General features: G+C 40.3%; 1 protein-coding gene across 1 annotated transcript; it reads right to left on the minus strand.

Moving 5' to 3' along the window:
• Nucleotides 1-502: 502 nt before the first annotated feature.
• gad3 (glutamate decarboxylase 3) lies at nucleotides 503-19,470 on the minus strand. The gene is made up of 16 exons (XM_036004837.1): nucleotides 19,165-19,470; nucleotides 17,861-17,968; nucleotides 16,087-16,193; nucleotides 14,022-14,157; nucleotides 12,726-12,816; nucleotides 11,010-11,122; nucleotides 9,693-9,808; nucleotides 8,977-9,056; nucleotides 8,566-8,620; nucleotides 7,702-7,818; nucleotides 6,585-6,649; nucleotides 5,986-6,064; nucleotides 3,204-3,353; nucleotides 2,730-2,837; nucleotides 1,151-1,240; nucleotides 503-976 (listed from the first exon to the last, which is right to left on the minus strand). Exons 1-16 carry the CDS (start codon nucleotides 19,184-19,186, stop codon nucleotides 803-805), a joined length of 1,611 nt encoding a protein of 536 aa, XP_035860730.1. The 5' UTR covers nucleotides 19,187-19,470; the 3' UTR covers nucleotides 503-802.
• Between the last annotated feature and the right edge of the window lie 10 nt (nucleotides 19,471-19,480).

A 19,480-nucleotide genomic window follows, 5' to 3' on the forward strand; every position in this document is an offset into this window, starting at 1 on the left:
TCTTGACAACAATCTGAGTTTTTTGGATAACACAGACCATATTTACGACTCAGTCTCCTCAGAAGGCTGAGCTGTCTGGGCATCAGTGCTCAGATTACTGAGCTGCTAGTATACACCACACACATTAAAAGTGCTTTAATCTTTCACCTCTCTGCTTGGTTTGACCATTTAAGCTGCAAACTCAAGAACAAGCTTAACAGTATAGTGTCAATGGCTAGCAAAATAGTGGGGAAACCCCAAAAACACCTGACCCAAATATACACTGACAGAATGAGGAAGAAAGCTAGGAAAATCACTGCAGATAGTACACACCCTCTTTCCAGCCAGTTTGAGTTCCTGAAGTCTGGGATGCGCTTCAGAGTGCCTCTGGCAAAAAGTGTATTTAAAAAATCCTTTATTCCAAACGCCATCAGTATCCTCAACCAAACCAAGTGACAACATCAAACTGAGCTGAGATGTATTTAAGCATATTTATTCTTTTTTATCCTGATATTTTCTTTTCTTTCATTTCATCTTTGTATACTCCACTTATTATTTCTGAGATGTTGTCTGTATGTTTATCTGTCTTGTATGGCTGGTGAGCCAAAGAAAAATTTCCACCTTGGTGGACATTAAAGATGTATTCTATTCTATTCTAAGGTTATTGACGTTTCAGTTTCATTTATATTTAGCTTCTAGGGTGTGTTTGCTAGTTTTAGTTTCAGTTTTTTAGAGGCTCCCGAACCAATAAAGTTGAATCTAATCTAATCTAAATTAATCTAATGGCATGAACTGGGCTGAGACCAAATAATCATATCAGATGTCATAAGTCATCACCCAGCCGGGTGATCTCATCCAGCAGGAAGTCAATGTCCTCTTGCTGTGTGGCTGGATTGGAGAACACACACCTGAAGAAATTGACTTTGGCTCCCAAAGGCTGATAGCCAATCAAAACAGAGCCCTTCTCCATCATCCTGCTTTTGATCCGAGGAGCCACCTGCAACGACATAAAGAGTAAAGATCGCCATCAAGAGTATGGACCTCTTTACTTTGTTCTGTCAGGCTCCTTTAAAACTCTTTTCATCCTTTGTCAACATTCAATATAAAATTCAGCAGCGGTGGGATTTCATCACTGAAGGAGTCCAGAGGAAAACTGATGTTGTGTACTGACCTGATGGAGTCTTGTGTCTCTGTCAGGTCCAGGTGGCAGGCCTCTCAGACTGGGAGGGATGTACCAGAAACACACGTTACTGTGCTCCGGCTGTGTGACAGTTGGAGGACAAATATGCCCAGTAAGAAGTGAATGAGGATTTAGATGGATAAGGAAACCCTAACCCTATAAACTGAACTAAGACTACAAAATAGGACAAATATACACAACGTGCTTGGTAATATTTTCAGGGCTCTCAAGTTTTGAAGACAGGCAAGAGTGACATTTGTTGAGTAAGTAACCTCTTTAAATGTGCATATGACAGTTATTCACCTCAATGATACATTAATTATACATACATTAATTCATTTTAATTTATTAATAACCCCCTGGACTGTAATATTGTTAAGTTTGAGCAAGATTTCTGTTCATGTTCAAAACTTTGTGCACACTCAAAATATATCTGTGTTCTCTGAGATTTGGAGGAGTCATGATATTTTGAGAAAAATAAAGTTATAATAGTCACTATATTTTAGAAAATAATCTACCTGCACCATAGTCTGCTGTGCATTACGTGATTGCTCTGCTGATACGGTAGATCTCAGACCTTCTGACAGACACACAGCCCCGTTTGAGACTCTGGTCTCTGAATGAGCGAACGTTTAGGGAAGTGTCTGTACGTTGCTCGATGCTTTTTTTTTTCATTGGTTGTTGGGTTAAATCTTACCCAGATACAATAGTGCTATTTTCTGATTGGCTATTGTATAGCCCCTTTCTTTTTTTTGATTGGCTGATAAGTGGCAGGCTCAACTAAGAACTCCAGGGGAGACATGCTTGATTCCTGCCGGTTCCATAGTGAGAGCGGCGCGCCAGAGAAATTTTGGGCGCTGCGGCATATTAAATATATTATAAACAGTTTTTCCGTGTGAGAAATACAATGTGTGGCGGGAGTGCGTGACAAAAGACCGAAATGAGCGACTGTCACGCTCAATGCGTGACACTTGAGAGCCCTGTATTTTGAACATGGTTAGTGCAAGATGTTTAAATGCACCTTTGCAGGTGCAAATGCATCTATTTGGGTTGTCTGACATCTGCAGGAGTTTACAATCAGGCTAAAGTAGGTTGAAAAGGTAAAGCTTTATATGTCTAAGATACAAATAACTGTTGTTTTAAGAGAATTACAACAATTAGACATTGTCGTTGAAAAGCTGTTGAAACAATGGTTATCGTATCGAGACTATCTCTCCACCCAGCCACATATTCTATATGTACGGGGAAAGTCCCAACCTGACAGATGATGTGAATAATTATTTAAGACACACCATAGTACTGGCACGCACAGGTATGTAATAACTGGTGAGCGTGATCACACCTGTTATCCTTCAGCGACCTCAAGGTGGAGAGATAGTCTCTTCACCCAGAGAACAACGGTTACAATGTAACCTACAGTTACTGTATGTAACCTAGACATCAGATTTATCCTGGTTTAAAATCAGATGTCCAGATGTCACGATTGAAATACAATTATTTGGACACTGTGATCAAACAGATACATTATTATATGTATTTTGTACCATGTGAAGACCCTGTGAAGACTTACTTTGCTTTTGAAGACCAGTTCAAAGTCTGTCTTCCTCTGCAGTTGGTCATACAGATACTCAGCATTCTCTAAGCATTTGTTGACCTGAGATCCAAAGCCCTCTGAGCCCTGGGAGGGTGAGTGACGGAGACACAGAGGGTAAGTAAGCATACAGACATCTTCTCACACAGGTAAGAATGAGAATACTTAGTGAAAAATGAATTAAACCAAGCAGCATCCAGTAAAGTAAAAAGTAATGTCACCTAGTATATACACATACACACCAAACTGCATTCCTCAGTATCAATCAATGCTCACTGTACTTTATAGTGCATGCAGGGGCGTAGCACAAAATTCTGGACCCTGTAGAAAGGCATTTTCTATGGGCCCCTCCCCACATCCACAGCTATTCATTCTAGTTTCTTTTTGGGCCCTCCTCACATGAGCCCCCTGAGTACTCAGTCCCCAGTCTGACGCCCCTGAGTACATGAATACCTTTGCCTTCCACATGAGCCAAAGTTTAAAGACATCGACATGCCGGCCACACTGGATGCTCTTATCTCCAGTATCATAGCTCACGTCGTAGGGTTTGTCTGTCTGGAAAAGGTACTCAGCCCCCAACTCATTACACTCCTGCAAGAGACCCTGTGGAGATGAGAGACATGGAACATTAATACAAGCTACATGGATAACTTTAACTCCGATCCTCCACTCGTTTGTGCTGCGTTCCATACCGCACACCGGGAGCGTCTCAGAAGCGGAGCGTCTTGCTGCACCACTCACAGATTTTGTCTCTACAAGTACTTTACAGAGCAATCTCGTGTTTGTTTAACTAGTATCTACCTTCCACTCCAAGCACTCCTACAGTTAAACTCCATGCCTTCTCTTTTCTGGTGTTGTCCTTAATGAAAAAAAGATCTGTGATGTCGTATTATGTTTTTCAATCTCCAGGATGAATCTCTTGTCGTCCGTGGTGTTGTAGAGGCGACATATACGATATTGGGGGGTGTCTTTTGGTAAATTGACTGGATAGACTAGCTGTTTGACTTCCTAGCCGGCTGTCTAAACAGCCTGTGGCTCCCGTGAAAATAGAGCTGTCGCGTATCTTTAGCGGAGCGGAGAGCCGCTTCACGCGCGCTTCTGGGTGTTGTTTACGTGTGAGAAATCATGTATATTTGAACTGTTTGGCTTTCCACATGTGGGACGCGCCATGGCACGGATGGTGGAATGTCAAGCATTGACTTGAATGGCTGTGATTGCTCGCAGGAATGCAGTGCCTCCGGAATGCAGCACAGCGCAGACGCGCCTGGTGGAAAATAGGGGTTAGAGACAACCCAACAAGTCCTCCAAACCATATGACCGATAGGGGCGTTTCATTAAGTAGCGCCTTTGGCAGTGGCAGGAAATACGACCCACAGGAGTGTTTTGCGTCTTGGTTATCTAAAGATAACAGTCATGGTTTTAAACACATTGATGGCATTGTGAAACGGTCACAGTTGGGTTACGTTTAGGCAGAGAAACTGTTAAGTTTAGAAAAAGATTGTGGTATGGGTTTAAAATCAGTACGTTTGTTATGTTACTTTACTTCAGGTTATGCACGTGACGCAGAACGTGACATAGTGACACATTTGCTCTGTAAAAAAAACTCACAGGACACAAACTCAGGTCTCCTGAAAGTCCCTTGTTTGTTTGACCGATCCACCAGCCCCAATTTATCTTCTTGTTTGGACTTTGGTGTTCTCATAATTCATCACCTTTTGATCCTGTCACAATTATTTTGTTTTTCAGGGGAGAACCTTCTCAAACTACTGTGCTTCAGGATATCTATGGAGTGATGGGCTGCGGAATAGAAGAACAGTGAGAAATTCAGAGAGCTTCAGATTCTATAATTGGAAACCCTCTCTTTCACTGTCTGACCTGCTGCTGCTAACCATTTCAGCTCATTTACACCTTTGAGGTTCACACTTTTAGTTTCCAGGATGACCAGCTGGCTGAACACAGAAGTGGCTCTGCAGAGTCCAAGACAGGCAGGATGATTTTTTTAGGTAAAAACCTTTAAGGTTTACAATTGTTACAACTTCAAAACAACTGCTTTTTAGCTTGGTGTAGGCTCCCTCAGTGGACTCACACAAAACCATGTGACTATTAGACCCAGGCTTAAAGTATGTTGAATGTTGACTGTTTTGTAATAAATATAAAAGCACTTAAACCGAAATTGAATTATTCTGTTTGTGAGAAAATCAGTTTTCTTCCTGTGTAAGTTTCGTAGCTTTCATGTGTTGTAATAAGTAGCCTATTTAATTTGCAGGTGTTCTGACCGCGTACCAGCTGTCTGTCACAGAATATCATGTTCCTCACCACTCATCTGGTCTTAAAGCTATAGTGCGTAGTTTCTGTCGCCACCATGAGGAAGTAATGACAACAAAATCTGTCGGCGCCCACATGATACAAGCCTTACGTGATCGCGCACGCACCCCCACCACTCCTCCACGGTAAATGCTAGATCGGATCCGCTAGACGTGTAGACGTCACAGGATGTGGCTCATGGCCCTCCTTATTTTTTCCTTTTTTCATTTTTGCCTCTGATTGGCTTAGCCTGTTATTCTTACCCTAACCCTGACCAATCCCCACTCCTCATGCCTAAACCTAACTACGTTGACACATCTAGCAGATCTGATCTAGCATTTACCCTCTTCCACACAGTTACTAGTAGACAAGGAGGACACGGAGGATTAAAAAAACATGATGGACTCTTCAGAAGAGGTAATTATCTTCACTCGAGCTTCTGCGCGGGAAAGTCACCGGACGCCACAATCTTCTGAACATAGCCATACTGAGAAATACAGAGAGAGTTGTGTGGAGCTGATAGTCTTAATTAGCTTTGTAGCAACTCATTTGGCAACGGCTTGAATGTAACGGATGTTCATTAATATCAAAAAGTTACACACTAAAGCTTTAAAGTGACACTCATTAAACAGTCAAAGTTAAGCACAATTTCATAAAGTAATTATGGCGTGGCATACTTAGGTCGCGTGCACCCGCCTGATGGGTCGCGACTCCAAAAGGTTGAGAACCACAGCTTTAAGCTATAGCTTCCTCATGGACATAGACAGGTTCAGAATACCATGTCTTAGAAAATACATACTGAACCAAAGTGTAAGAAGTTTTTTTAAGTGTGATGTCACAGTGATTTGGTCTATGGCCTCTAAAGGTAATCATGTTTTTGTTTTTTTGTGTGATATACACTTAAATTAAAGAGTGGAGTATAATGTCTTACTCTCTTCTTGACTAGTATGACAGAGCACTGCAGAGGGACGCCCATCATCTTGTGAGGATTCCATGTTACAGACCAGGCCCTGGAAAAAAAATAATTTAAGATTTAACAATGCCACACTGACTGACTGACTGAAAGACATTGGCAACCTTAGACCCTGGTGCTAACAATGCAAAAACAGCATCTGGCCAGGGCCTTAAATAAGGGAGTTTTTTGTTTGTCTCTCATATAATAAAAGATGACACACCAGCACCCAGAAGTAGCCGATGCAAAATGAAACACCCAGTAACTCACATAGTTTGTGATGAGCTTCAATGCGATGGATGTTGTGGAAAATAACAAGGAAAGGACTTACAGAAAAGAAACCAGGTCAGGTGGCTGGTGTGTGTTATACTGTATAACAGAGGGATTTCTATTCAGTTGGACAAACCAGTTGATGTAGGCAAATACTGTCAGTTGTCATCATGCTTTACTTTATTTTTCAAGCTGAATTCACTAAGAGTTAGGCTGACAAATGCTTTATAGTGGTGTCCCACAGGAATCCCGAGAGAAAACAAAGACACGGCAGGTGAAGTGGTTAGGTTGTGTGTTCATGGACTTACCGTTCAATGCCCTGTAGTTTCATCCTGTGCCTGTCTGACATCAGGAGGCCTCCCCCCCACGCTGCCTGGAGAGAAAGGAGTCAAATTATCATAAAACATACCGATTCATTTAAGTCCTACACATTCTGGCTGCGACAGAACATGTGTGTGACGCTGGTTACATGATCCAATCAGGTGTTTGTTATGGAACCCACGCAACTTCTAGGCAAGACCCACCCTTCAATAGCATTCACACGCTACTACTGACCAGGCGTCCATGCTTACGCAAGGTAACGGAACCTGATTTGTTCAGGTCCTGTCCCCTGACCAGTCGGCTATCCTAACCTTAAAGCTTTACTGCGTAACTTTTTGATATTAATGAATGTCCGTTACGTTCAAGCCGTTGCCAAAAGAGTTGCTACAAAGCTAATTAAGACTATCAGCTCCACACAACTCTCTCTGTGTTTCTCAGTATGGCTATGTTCAGAAGATTGTGGCGTCAAGATAATTACCTCTTCTAAAGAGTCCAACATGTTTTTTTAATCCTCCGTGTCCTCCTTGGCTACTAGCAACTGCGGTGCGCGGTCACGGTAGGCTTGTTTCATGTGCACACGCCGACAGTTTTGTTGTCATTACTTAGAATTCTTCATGGGGGCGACAGAAACTACGCACTATAGCTTTAACTACTTGAGGTCAATACCTAACCCCAATCAATTGGGCTGCTTCGTAGGGCGGGACTTGCCTAGAAGTTGTGTGGGATCCATAAAATTGTTGTTTGTGGATTAAGAAGACTAAGGTGGACATAGTTTGATGATGATTAAAACAAACATGATTTTGTTTTTGAGGCCTACATCTACATTTGTTTGTCAAAGTTAGGGATTTGTATAGTATTGTATAGTAATTATCTTAAATAGCACAACATTATAGTGTATTTTTTTGTGGTGTAGTGTATTATGTAGCAATCTTCACTACAGTATAGAGCCTACAGTATGTGACACCTATGTATTTAATATGTGATATTTATATGAATACTGCTTTAGCAACATGTTTTTTTGTTCATGCAAATGAAGTGAATTGAATTGAGAGAGAGAGAGAGAGAGAGAGAGAGAGAGAGAGAGAGAGATACATGTCAACTTACATCAACATGCATCCACAGTGTGTGTTTATGGCAGATGTCAGCAATGGCATTGAGAGGATCGAAGGCTCCGTACACGGTGGTGCCTGCTGTCGCATTCACATAGAACGGAACCAAACCCTGGAGAGAAAGAGAGAACTGAGGTTGGCTCAGTTGCCTCATCATAAATATGTGCTGTACTGTCTGTTCCAGCTGTCAGCTCTCCATCAATTGTGACTTAGTCTCGCATTGCTAGACCCTCCTCCACAGCGCCGTGGAGGAGGGTCTGGCTAGTCCACACAGCATTCCGGGATGGGAGAAAAACATGCTCTGGTTTATTGTCATTTCTTTAAACCAATCACAATCGTCTTGGGCGGTGCTAAGCTCCGCAAGGAGCCACGGTGCCTCTGCAAAATAGCCTCGGGAAGGAACTTGTTTTGGTGGAACATGTGTACGTTCAAAAGTTGTTTTAGTCGTGCAACAGGAAACTCAGATTGGACAGATAGTCTAGCTAGCTGTCTGGATTTACCCTGCAGAGATCTGAGGAGCAGTTAATAGTCCTCATAAATCCACCGGAGTTAAGAATTATGAATGTACAACACAAAGAAAGCGGAAGGTGACGGACATCCGGTCAAAAAGAGTGACATCCGGCGGAATTTCCGGCGGCACCGGAGCAGTCCCGGAAGTGGAACGGCGGGGTTATAGACTAATTGTGACTGCATCATGTACAACAAATCTCAATTAAATTTAGGGATGAGGTTTTGCCGACAAACCAGATATTGAAAGTATGTCTTAATACTGTGAGATAGGGGACATTTTGAACAAATTTAGTATTTTCTCATATAAACTGTACATATACTGAAATATTTATTTTCCTTTCAATCATACCTTTTCTTCAGCTGTAACAATGCAAGCTTCCAGTTCAGCTGGAATCATTTTCCCTCTTAAATGACCAGAAGTAGACAAAGGTTCAGTAAACAGCAACTGACTGTGGTCCTTAAATTCATGCAGTGTACATAAGCCATATTGACTTGACCAAGCCCTGACACCAGCCTGCTCTCTACAGGCACTCTAAAAGGAAGAATTCTCTATATTTAAACATAAAAAACATTACAATGCGTTTTAAAGATAAAATAGTTTACTATGCAGTAAACATGCAGCCCAATATACAGGATGTTTACTAGCCCACTAGCTCACATTTTCCCATAACATAGACATTCACAGGTGAGCAAACATTTCTTTTGTCGTAAATAACATTGACTATTAACAAACACTTGTGTACTTTGTGAGTGTACCCACCTTTCATCACATTTCACCATGACCACATTGTCACTGCCCATCCCCAGCACAGCTGCAGATTTCTTCACTGAATAGTGACTCTGAATGGGTGGAAATACAGCCATTCATCTCCATTTGTCTCAATTCAAAGAAAATCCAAACAGGTACACCCTTCATCTAGCTGACAGCAGTGGCTGCATTGTTTGGTTCCAAGAATAAGTTCCCAGGTACGAATAAGTATGAGAGCTCTGCTTATATCTCCAGAGATTGAGCTGTGTGTTCAAAAAGGTGATGCCCTGCTATGACCGTATTTGGCTATAATAGCTTGGTGCTATGAGCTCTCTGAAGGCCTAACTCAATGAGATGTTTGTTGTAAGCTCCATCCTGAAATCATTTAGCATGCTAGCTGCTGAAATGTAGGAGATTGTTTCCATCAGTTGGTTACCTATAGCCTTAAGTGTATCAAAAATAATTTAATATTTTTAATAATCAACCTACGGTAAGGGTCATTGTTGTTTACAAATTTGTACTCAAATTTGTCCCATGAACAGATTTTCATGATTGCAACTAAAAGGCCTGCTTATGGCAGTGCCAAAATCCTTTACAAAAAAAGAAACATTAGTTATTATAAATCTGGGTTAATATTGCTCAAACTCCACAGAACATCAGTGGGAGGTTGCATATGACCACGGCTCCTTAAGCCCCAAATAGTGCAATAGTGTCTGAGGTGTGATTACATGTTCCGAAGTGAAGAGGGCCAGCTGAGGCAGAAGTCCCATCCCTCTGGTCTTCACCTCTGGGTAGAAGTGATATCTGGCCACCAGGATGCTGTACAGGTTGGATATTGTGCCTCCTTCGGAAAACAGAATGCAGAGTTTATTGACAAGTATGCCACCCTCTTTATTTGTGCTGTGCCTCTGTTCATTTGTCTGTTGTTGTGTCTCAGTTCCATACTATATCCTAAATATATAAGCATACGTATATTTAAGTTTACACTATAAACTGTATGATGAAGAATTTCTGATTTTGATATTGATACTGTACAGTTTTGGAAGATGTATGGGTGAATGACTGTAACAATTAATTTTTGAGTTGCAGATAATTAGAGAGTGCACCCATGTTTTTTTAATCCTCTGTGTCCTCCTTGGTTACAAGCAACTGTAAAGGGGGCGTGGGGGTGGTGCGCGATCACGTAAGGCTTGTATCATATGGACGCGCCGACACTTTTGTTGTCATTACTTAGAATTCCTCATGGGGGCGACAGAAACTACGCACTATAGCGTTAAAGAAATGCCAATAAACTTGAGCACGTTATTCTCCCAATCCCAATGCGGGACTAGGGTGTGGGTGATGTGCTGGTGCAGGTGAGAACTCAGAAGGCTGAGTTCTGTACATACTGGAGACTGTCTCCAGTTCTCCATTGCAATAATCCAGAAGGGAGGTGATGAAGGCATGGTGAGGGTCTCTGCCACAGAGTCCCTCCAGAGTGATGACTGGCATTTTGAGTTGTTTTTGAGATAGTAGGAAGTAGATTTAATGATGGATTTGATGTGTGACTGAAATGAGATGGGGGAGTCCAGAACGACGGCCATGACTTCCGGTGATGGGCAGCCGTCAACATCGAGGAAAAGATCTCAAACCTTCCGAAGCAGCTTATTGGAAGACACAATCATGAACCCTGTTTTTTCTTGCTGTTTAAATTGAATAGGTTGGATGACATCAATGCTTTTATGTTGTGCAGGCAATTGACAAGGGACTGTAGGGGAAGCTGGGTGTCATCTGCATAGCCGTGAAAGCTATACCCGGCCGTGTGGCGCATGATCTGACTAAGGGGGAGCATGTAGATGGTAAAGAAGAGGGGACCAAGAACTGTTTGTCCAAAGCGTCTGCTAGAATCAACACAAACTGAAAGTTACGCATAGACACTTCAAACTGTTGTTTAAATTGAACTTCTTGAACGTCTAGAGATGTTCAGTATCACTTTTAACAGTTTTTATCCAATTAACTATTCATCCATCCACCCATTTCTGCCATACCTTTCTTGCATGTATTACCTGGACAGAAGAATCCGTCTCCCTCATCATCAGACCATCCCACAATGCTTTGCATCTTCCTCAGCAGAAACTCTTCCATGAGGATGAAAACAGGAGACACTTCATATGTAAACCTGGTAAAGAAATGTATAGTAAAGACAAATAATTCACATTATAACTGGCTTCTAGCAAACATCTCATGTTTATCTTTCTGAACTGCAGAGATATCATTAACCCTTATGCCCCCCTTGGGCATTTTTGTACATTTTTTTCATTTAAAGGTTTAAAATCCTGAAAATTATTGAATGTTCGGTAGTTTTGAACAAGTTTGTTGTTGGTTGTTTAAGAGATTTATGTGGAGAAAAAAAAGCAGAAAACAATATTGATGTATGATGATTTAATAGCAGTCTTTTTGTGCATTTTTGCCACAAAGGTGTCCAGAGGGTAGTACATTTGAGGAGGGCACAAGGGTTAAAGAAATTAATTTCTAAACACTTCTCTCAAAATGTTAAACAGCCGAGGATTACTTTGTGTGAAGTCAACACCAGACTATTGCAAATACGTTCAAGAGCATCCCCTATTTAGTAAGGTAGTGTCAAGAGTGCACCACTGCTGAGGTGCATACAGTGGCACGTTTAAACCTGCGCTTTTTTTGCTATTTTTGGTTGGGGGATTTTTGGCCAAAAGGCGCTCCCACCATCCCACCCTGCCACAAAGGCATGCAAAGCATGTGGAAAGATGGTAAAATATGTAGATCTACAGTACCTCAGGCAGCACAAACTAAGGAAAGGACTCAACTGCTCAACTTAAACATGTTTGAACTTGAGCAAAAAAATGTTATCTCGACTTGAATGACTCAACCACAGACATGTGTTGTGGTTGTGGTTGTGTATACAGAGACAGGGGTACAAATGAGAGGTCATACAAAACTACTGGAGTGACTGGTAAGTTCTGTTTGTGTGATCATATACATACATTGATTGTGCGATACAAATTGCCTCTGAAATGTAGTGGAGTAGAAGTAAACATAAAATGGAAATACTCAAGTTAAGAATATGTACCTCTAAATCAGGGGTGGCGAACCTGTGGCTCTTGAGCCGTATGCGGCTCTTTGCCTGCTCCTGTGAGGCTCTTACTGTGTGGCTGGGGGCTGTGTCATTGGTTGATTGTTGTTTTTAACTTTTCTGAAACATACAGTATTTCAGAAAAGTAAAAAAAAAAAAACACATTTGAATACATCTGCCAATACATTTGCCAATTATTTTAAAATGGAGAATAATGCAGCAGAGTTTTGAGGACAGATTCTGCAACCTGAGGAAAAACAGCGGCCGCAGATCACCTTCCTCGTTAACCCTTTCACTGCTGAATCTGATTGTTTGAAAGCCCCTTTAGTGACAAATGAGTGAGAGAGTTGCTTCGAGTGGCCACAACCGAGTTCTAGCAAGACCTGAAAAGGACTGTGGATAACAAAGACTGTCAGGTTTCCCACTGAGTCAATCTAAGTGAGAAAAAAAAACTATGAAAACTGCTATGTATTATGACTGTCATCAGATCTGGAAGACACTGTTACTGTTGTAGTGTGGACGTGCATGTGTTGTGTGGCTTTTTGCTATGGTGCGTTTTTTTTTGTGGCTCTTTATACCTAACTGGTTGGCCACCCCTGCTCTAAATTGTCCTTAAGTACAGTACTTGAGTAGACTACTTCATTACTTTACACCACTGATGATGAGATCTTACATGTTAGTGTTGGCTGTAGAGGTTAACCACTCTCCTGCTATACCAATCACATCCAGACCTGAAGACAGCTGGTTGAAGAAACGTGGATGGCCTGGAGAAACAAAAGTCAGAGGTCATAGGCCAAGTAATTGGTTAAAAGAGATAGCGGGGGTGTACGAGGGGTGCGGCTGCACAGGGCCTCACGTCTCTTAGAGAGCTTTCACACCTGTAGTTCGGTAGACTCGGTGCAAAGGCACCAAACATTGTAAATAAATGTCACGCGGTCGAAACAGCTGCTTGTTTATTGGACAGAATATCCGAGTGAAACTCGCCAATACTTCCTGGCCTCAGAAATATCTAACTGCATTACAATTAGGTACCAGGTCTGTAGTTTGTGTTTGTAAAGTTTAATGAGGCTGTGATTATCCTAGAGCAGGGGTCTTCAACGTTTTTTAAGCCAAGGACCCCTTAACTGAAAGAGAGACGGAGCAGGGACCCCCTACTACATCGCCAAAAAAATTATTAAATTGTATAAAAATTAAGTTTCACATTAAACTGAGCCTACAATAACATGTGGGGCGGCCTAAAGCCTTTATACATACCGTTGTTGCATAGAATACTAAGCTATTAAAATAATTGTTGACATGATTTTATAAATCATGTTAAATGTTGATATTTATGGATGGCTATCTTAGTGACTACCTTACCTATAGGCCAGTACGCTTAGCATTAATGGGGTTTTTTTTACATATAGGCTGATATATATTTACCAGTAATATGTTGGATTCATGTTAACACATTTTAATTTTCTTGGAAACTTCCAAACAATAATTAGGTCCTGGTCCCCCCTGCTGAAGATCTCTGTCCAAGAGGTTACAACAGGTCATTTTATACACTGACGTCACATCTCACACTACAGTGAAATGGCTATATGGGGAATAACATCATCACAAATGAATACAATGTTAGCCTACCTTTGGAGTGTTATTTAGCCTCCTTCCCTATAGAAAGTGGATACAAGCTAGGTCGGTACCACTGGATTCCTTAGGGTGTCTAGTTTAATAAGACGCCAATAGCGTCACTCTAGCTTTAAAACGGAGCGCGCTTCAGCCTCTGATAGACAGTAAAGTTGGCCTAAACGATCCAGGACTTTTGAAAAACCATTTGGGGCTGGAGCCCCAGAAGCCTTTATTTCTTTAATACATTTGTTATGCAGTTGTAAATTAAACTGTTAATTTCACTTTACAGAATCAACTGTCCGATCCTGGGTTGAGGCTCTTCTGTGTCACACACACACACACACACACACACACACACCTGTACTGACGCCATATTTGAGTGTGTCTCTACAGTCCACAAGTAACTGCTCCAGAGTTTCCGGTTGGTCCGGCAGGTCCAGACTGAAGCCTTCCAGTCCCTCCTTCAGCTGGTGAGGATGGTGGAAGTCCAGTATCTAAAACACAGAGCAGCATTTTTCATTATGCCATTCCCTGTGTCTCATATTTAATTATGTGCATTAACATTCATTACACATTTTTCCAATAAAGCCACTTCAAAATCATCAAAACTATATTGGCTGTATCCCAATAAAAAAAACTACACTACACTGGTGCCTGCTAAAGCCATATCTGCTGGCAGCAGTAGAAAGTGTGGTTTTAGGGATATTAACTAACCTAAAAAATAATATAACTCTGGATGAATGCATGACCTAAATAATTGCTGCTGTTATTTATCAATAATTTACAATGAAAGGTCAACGGCTGGATAGAAAAGTGCTTGGCTGGAGAGGCCACTGTGTGGGGATAGCCCCATGCTCGCAATGTTAAGTTCCACCAGTGAGGGGAAACAACACCACAAATGCCCAAAGCCTCTGGCAATGAAAGCAGATGACAAAAATTTGATACCAAATAGTCTAGCTTATTGCCTGTTGGCTAATAGCCAAGTACTGTTGTCATAATATGGTCATTTTTGGTAGAAGTTAGTATTTTTTTTCTGTAAAGAAAACTCTGGTCACAAATAACCAAAGTGAAATTTGATTGTTGTTCTTTACTGTTGTGTTAGCATTTTTTATACTCCAGTGTTAGATTTCCCCTCTGCCGGAGATTTTATCCTCTGTTTCCTGCCAAGGGACTACAGATGAAAATTACCTAATAGCTAACTCTGGTACTGCTAAGGAGCTTTGAATTGTCCCTGTCAAATAAATAAATAAAAAACAATGAACTGATATGAATTGATTTTTATTTTATTTCATTTTATTTTATTGGTATATTTGATAGGGACCATGCATATTTATGAACATTGTTGTATAAAAAACACCATGTAAATATGCCAAAATTAGTAAATTATCTTCTACAGCACACAAAAGTCTGCCGTTTGAAGAAAAACTTGAGATGAAACACCTTGGAGCCCACCAGCCACAGGATATTGTTATAAACCAAACTACTAATAAAAATAAATGAAGTTAGTTAACTTAGATATGGGAGCAGGGCCATGCCTCATCCACGCCTCTAATCACCTGTCAAGCTTACTTATAGCCGTCAACCCATTCTGTACTTTATTGTTTGACTCAGTTTTCTACAACCGAACGCGTGTCATGGTTGTGTATGTTTTATGCTTCAGTTTCCTGTTTTATTTTGTAGTCTGTTTTCTCCCATGTCATGTCTTGTTTTACTTCCTGCCTTGTGTTTTCCCACCTTTGTGATTGTCTGCCGCACCCTGATGTGTTTCACCTGTTCCTGTGTCCTCGTGTCACCTGTCCCCTGTTTCACCCTTGTTGCCTTGTGTATTTAGTATCTGTGTTGTCTTTGTCTGTTGTCAGATCATTGTATTGTGTGAGAGTGTGTGTAAGTCTACGCCCTTTGTCTCGTTGTTCCAGGTTTTTGTGATTCCTGGTCTTTTGGCTTCCTCAACGTTTTGGAAGTGTTTTCGCCTGCTGTCTTCAGGACTCTTTTTATTGAATCGCTTTTTATTTTATTAAATCCTCAAACTCACCATTGCCCTGCTGTCTCTGCATTTCTGGGTCCGCCGTTTCCCTAAACGTAACGTGCATCGCATGCTTAAATCAATCTAAAAGTAAGACTTGTAATGTTTTTTTTTGTTTTTTTTAGCAGAGCAAGAGAGAGGCAGCCATGGCATGTATGTTTGCTTTTAAACTGAAAATTAAAATCAACCTAAACGTGAATCTTGCCTGGACAATGGACTTTCTTTATTGCATGAGTTCAACAAAAGATTTGAATATCATTGAGCAGAGTGTTGAGATACTGTACGAACAAAGAATCAAACAAGGGATGGAATGTAATGACACTCCCATAGAGAGCAGGTCTAGACAACATTTTTTTTACAGGATTTCAACACAGCAGTCCTACAAGTAAAAATTGAGTACCTTGGAGCTCCTCTGGCTTGACTTGCTGATATAACTCAACAGGATGTTAAGCAGCTCCTGCAGAAATCCTCTGGTAATCTCCTCACCACCTGAAGTTGGGAGCAGGTCTACACACACACACACACACACACACACACACACACACACACACACACATATCTCTTTCAAGTTGCCTAACCTGGGAGATATGGCACATATTTGCATAAACAAATGTAGCTATACAACTATGGCAGGAAATTAGACATCTTGCAAACACATACTGCTGGCACAGAGAAAGCAGCATTTCACCATTAGGTTTTTAAATAAAGTCACTGGGGTGTTGCCACCCTGTCTTCTAGACATTAAGTTCATATACTGTAATACTAATAACATTTTTTCAGCAATGTAATACCACCCTGATTACAGTTTATATCTCAATATAATGAGGGAACATTGTTACAGTAATAAATGTATCTGGTAAGTTGCAAAATGTTAGCTGGATGTAGTTTTTACGTAAGTAAAAAGGAATTTACTAAAAACTTGTGTGGAGAATCACACCATCTTCAAATAAATACTATGGGAAAGCTTCAGGTTGATTGAATATTGTCTAATTTCTTTATTCAAATTTTTGAATTTTGTCTGCTATTACTTGAGCCAGTTGGTCTAATTTAATCGTATCATGCCCTTTTTGTCAGGCATACTTTTCTTTTTTTGTTTTTCTGGTTCCGTATAATAAAAAATCTATAATAAACAAATTTCAACAATGACAGTAATGCAGGGGTTGTGGAAATACTTTAGAGAATTACCAGAGCTAAAGACGACTTACTGTAATGTCAATGTTTCCCACACACACACACACACACACACACACACACACACACACACATATCTGTACACACACACACTTGTACACCTGTACACACATACACACACACACACACACACACCTGTCAAGTAAGTAAGTAAGTAAGTAAGTAAAGTTTATTTGTATATAACAACATTTTACAATTGAAAGATGCATTAAAAGTAGGTTTTTTGAAGTACTTTATACTTGGTACTACTTTTATAAAAAACAAATAATGCCACATGTAATAACATTTTCCACCTTCCGTTTTGGGACACTGAACTTATTTTAGGTATCAACCCAAAACTAGAAATTTAAAACCCACTGAAGGTGCATTTAGTTTGGTTTACAGTCATTCTCTGGTTTGACCCACTATAACACAACTGGTTGAAGACACGCTTAATATGATCAATTTGCAACTTGATTGGCTTCGGATAAGATTCATTCATTCAGCCTTTATTTATACTTGAAAGATCATTGAGGGGCAACCCTCATTTACACCATCATACGAAAAATAGAAAGACAATAAAACTTTCTGAATTGGAAAAATGATTTGATAAATAAATTACGGAAGAGGACTAGAGCCACATGTGAAAAATGTATTTGAGTTCTGAGAATAAAGTCAGAATTCTGACTTTTCTAAAATTGTCTAAAACAATGTTTTTAATTACAAAAAAGAAAGTTTGAATCCTGATTTTAAACTCAGAACTCAATATATTTTTTCACATGTGACACTAATCCTCTTCTGTAATAAATTAAGGATGCAAAAGAAAAATTGTGTAAAGCAAGTACAAGTAGAAGTTTGCAGGTTTAAAACCAGATTTCTAAATTGTCCAAAAGGCACAAGTGAGTTGATGTTAATGTTGTTCACCCCTAAACAAATAACATGTTGCCTGCATCAATGATGGAAAGACCAAACCTGGCGTGACTCTGGACAACCGGAGCTCTCACCTTTGCTGTAGATGCTGCTGAAGTTGGCAGGTGTCTGTCCTCTGTCTCTGACTGCTGCTGAGTTCTCCTGCTGTTTGTCCATCCCCCCTGATTTGTTAATGATGCTTTCTGAAAGCACAAAATATACATGTTTGTCAGTAAATGTGCTGCTGATGTCTTAGCTAAGTCTGTGGAAACATTCATATCTGCTCTGAGTAAAATGCTTCAATACAGTTAGACACTCTGTTGCCATCTCCTATGCCTTTGGTGACAGAAGCCTCAGTTTAAAGTGTCCCAAACCGAGAAATGTTCTAGTTGACATTGTCAGTGCATTTTACTGAAAACCGAGAACAACAAGGTAAAATAACGTGACATATAACACAATAAAAGCTCCTTCTTTGCCTTAGTTTGAATGTGTGGAAAGTTACAGATCTATTTGACTGACATCATGTCACCAGCTGTTTGTGGCACTTCCGATCAGACTCTCTTATCTAAGATGTTTGTTATCTGGGTGGAGGGAGCCATTAAAGAGTTTGGGAAAGTGAATAAGAGAGCTAGGTTTTTGGCCAGAAAAGCTTCTTATTTAAATGATAAAATAAGTTCCTACGATCTGGGAAAAACATATTTATTAGAACAAGTTGGTTAGAGTTCTTGCAGTCTGCCCCACCACCAACCAACTCAAAATCATTGCCTTTTAAGATATTATTTTAGGTATAAACGGTGACTTACTCTGTGTAACAATTATTTCATCATAGTCGCCATAATCTTTGGAAACTATGTGCAAGGAAAGGATTGATTACTCCATAAAAAGACATGTCCTGACATGTACCTCTTTCATAGTGATTTGCATATGGTGCTCTTTTAAGTTTAGCTTACATATATATATATATATATAGAGAGAGAGAGAGAGAGAGATTTTGAGTTGGTTGGTGCTGGGGCAGACTGCAAGAACTCTAACCAACTTGTTCTAATAAATCTGTTTTTCCCAGATCGTAGGAACTTATTTTATCATTTAAATAAGAAGCTTTTCTGGCCAAAAACCTAGCTCTCTTATTCACTTTCCCAAACTCTTTAATGGCTCCCTCCACCCAGATAACAAACATCTTAGATAAGAGAGTCTGATCGGACGTGCCACAAACAGCTGGTGACATGATGTCAGTCAAATAGATATAGAACTGCAATCTGTAACTTTCCACACATTCAAACTAAGGCAAAGAATTTGCTTTTATTGTGTTATATGTCACGTTATTTTACCTTGTTGTTCTCGTTCATTCACATTAACACTTTACTTTGCATTATATAGAGTGTCATCAAACTACTCTTACCTGGCAGCTGTAAGAAATCCATATCAATACAAATTACAAACTGTTCTTCAAAGATGTTTCTGAGCAATTTAGTTCAGTCCCACTGTTACTATTCTTTTAAAACAGTCGAGATATCCCCAAAATCATATTTCATTGAATCCTCTTTTGCTAGAAATACTCTGACTGGATAAAACGGTCCGCCTGAGAGATGTTTAGAAGTCTGTGATAGCAATTCATCCAACCTGAGGCACACAGACAGTGTGGTGCCAGTCTGCTGCATTTAAAGAGCAGCAGGTGAAGGGAGGTGTGGTCTGCAGCCAGCTGCTGCTGTTTGGCT

Source organism: Sander lucioperca, chromosome 9 (genome assembly GCF_008315115.2).
Source record: "Sander lucioperca isolate FBNREF2018 chromosome 9, SLUC_FBN_1.2, whole genome shotgun sequence".
In the NCBI taxonomy this organism is placed as follows: Eukaryota; Metazoa; Chordata; class Actinopteri; order Perciformes; family Percidae; genus Sander; species Sander lucioperca.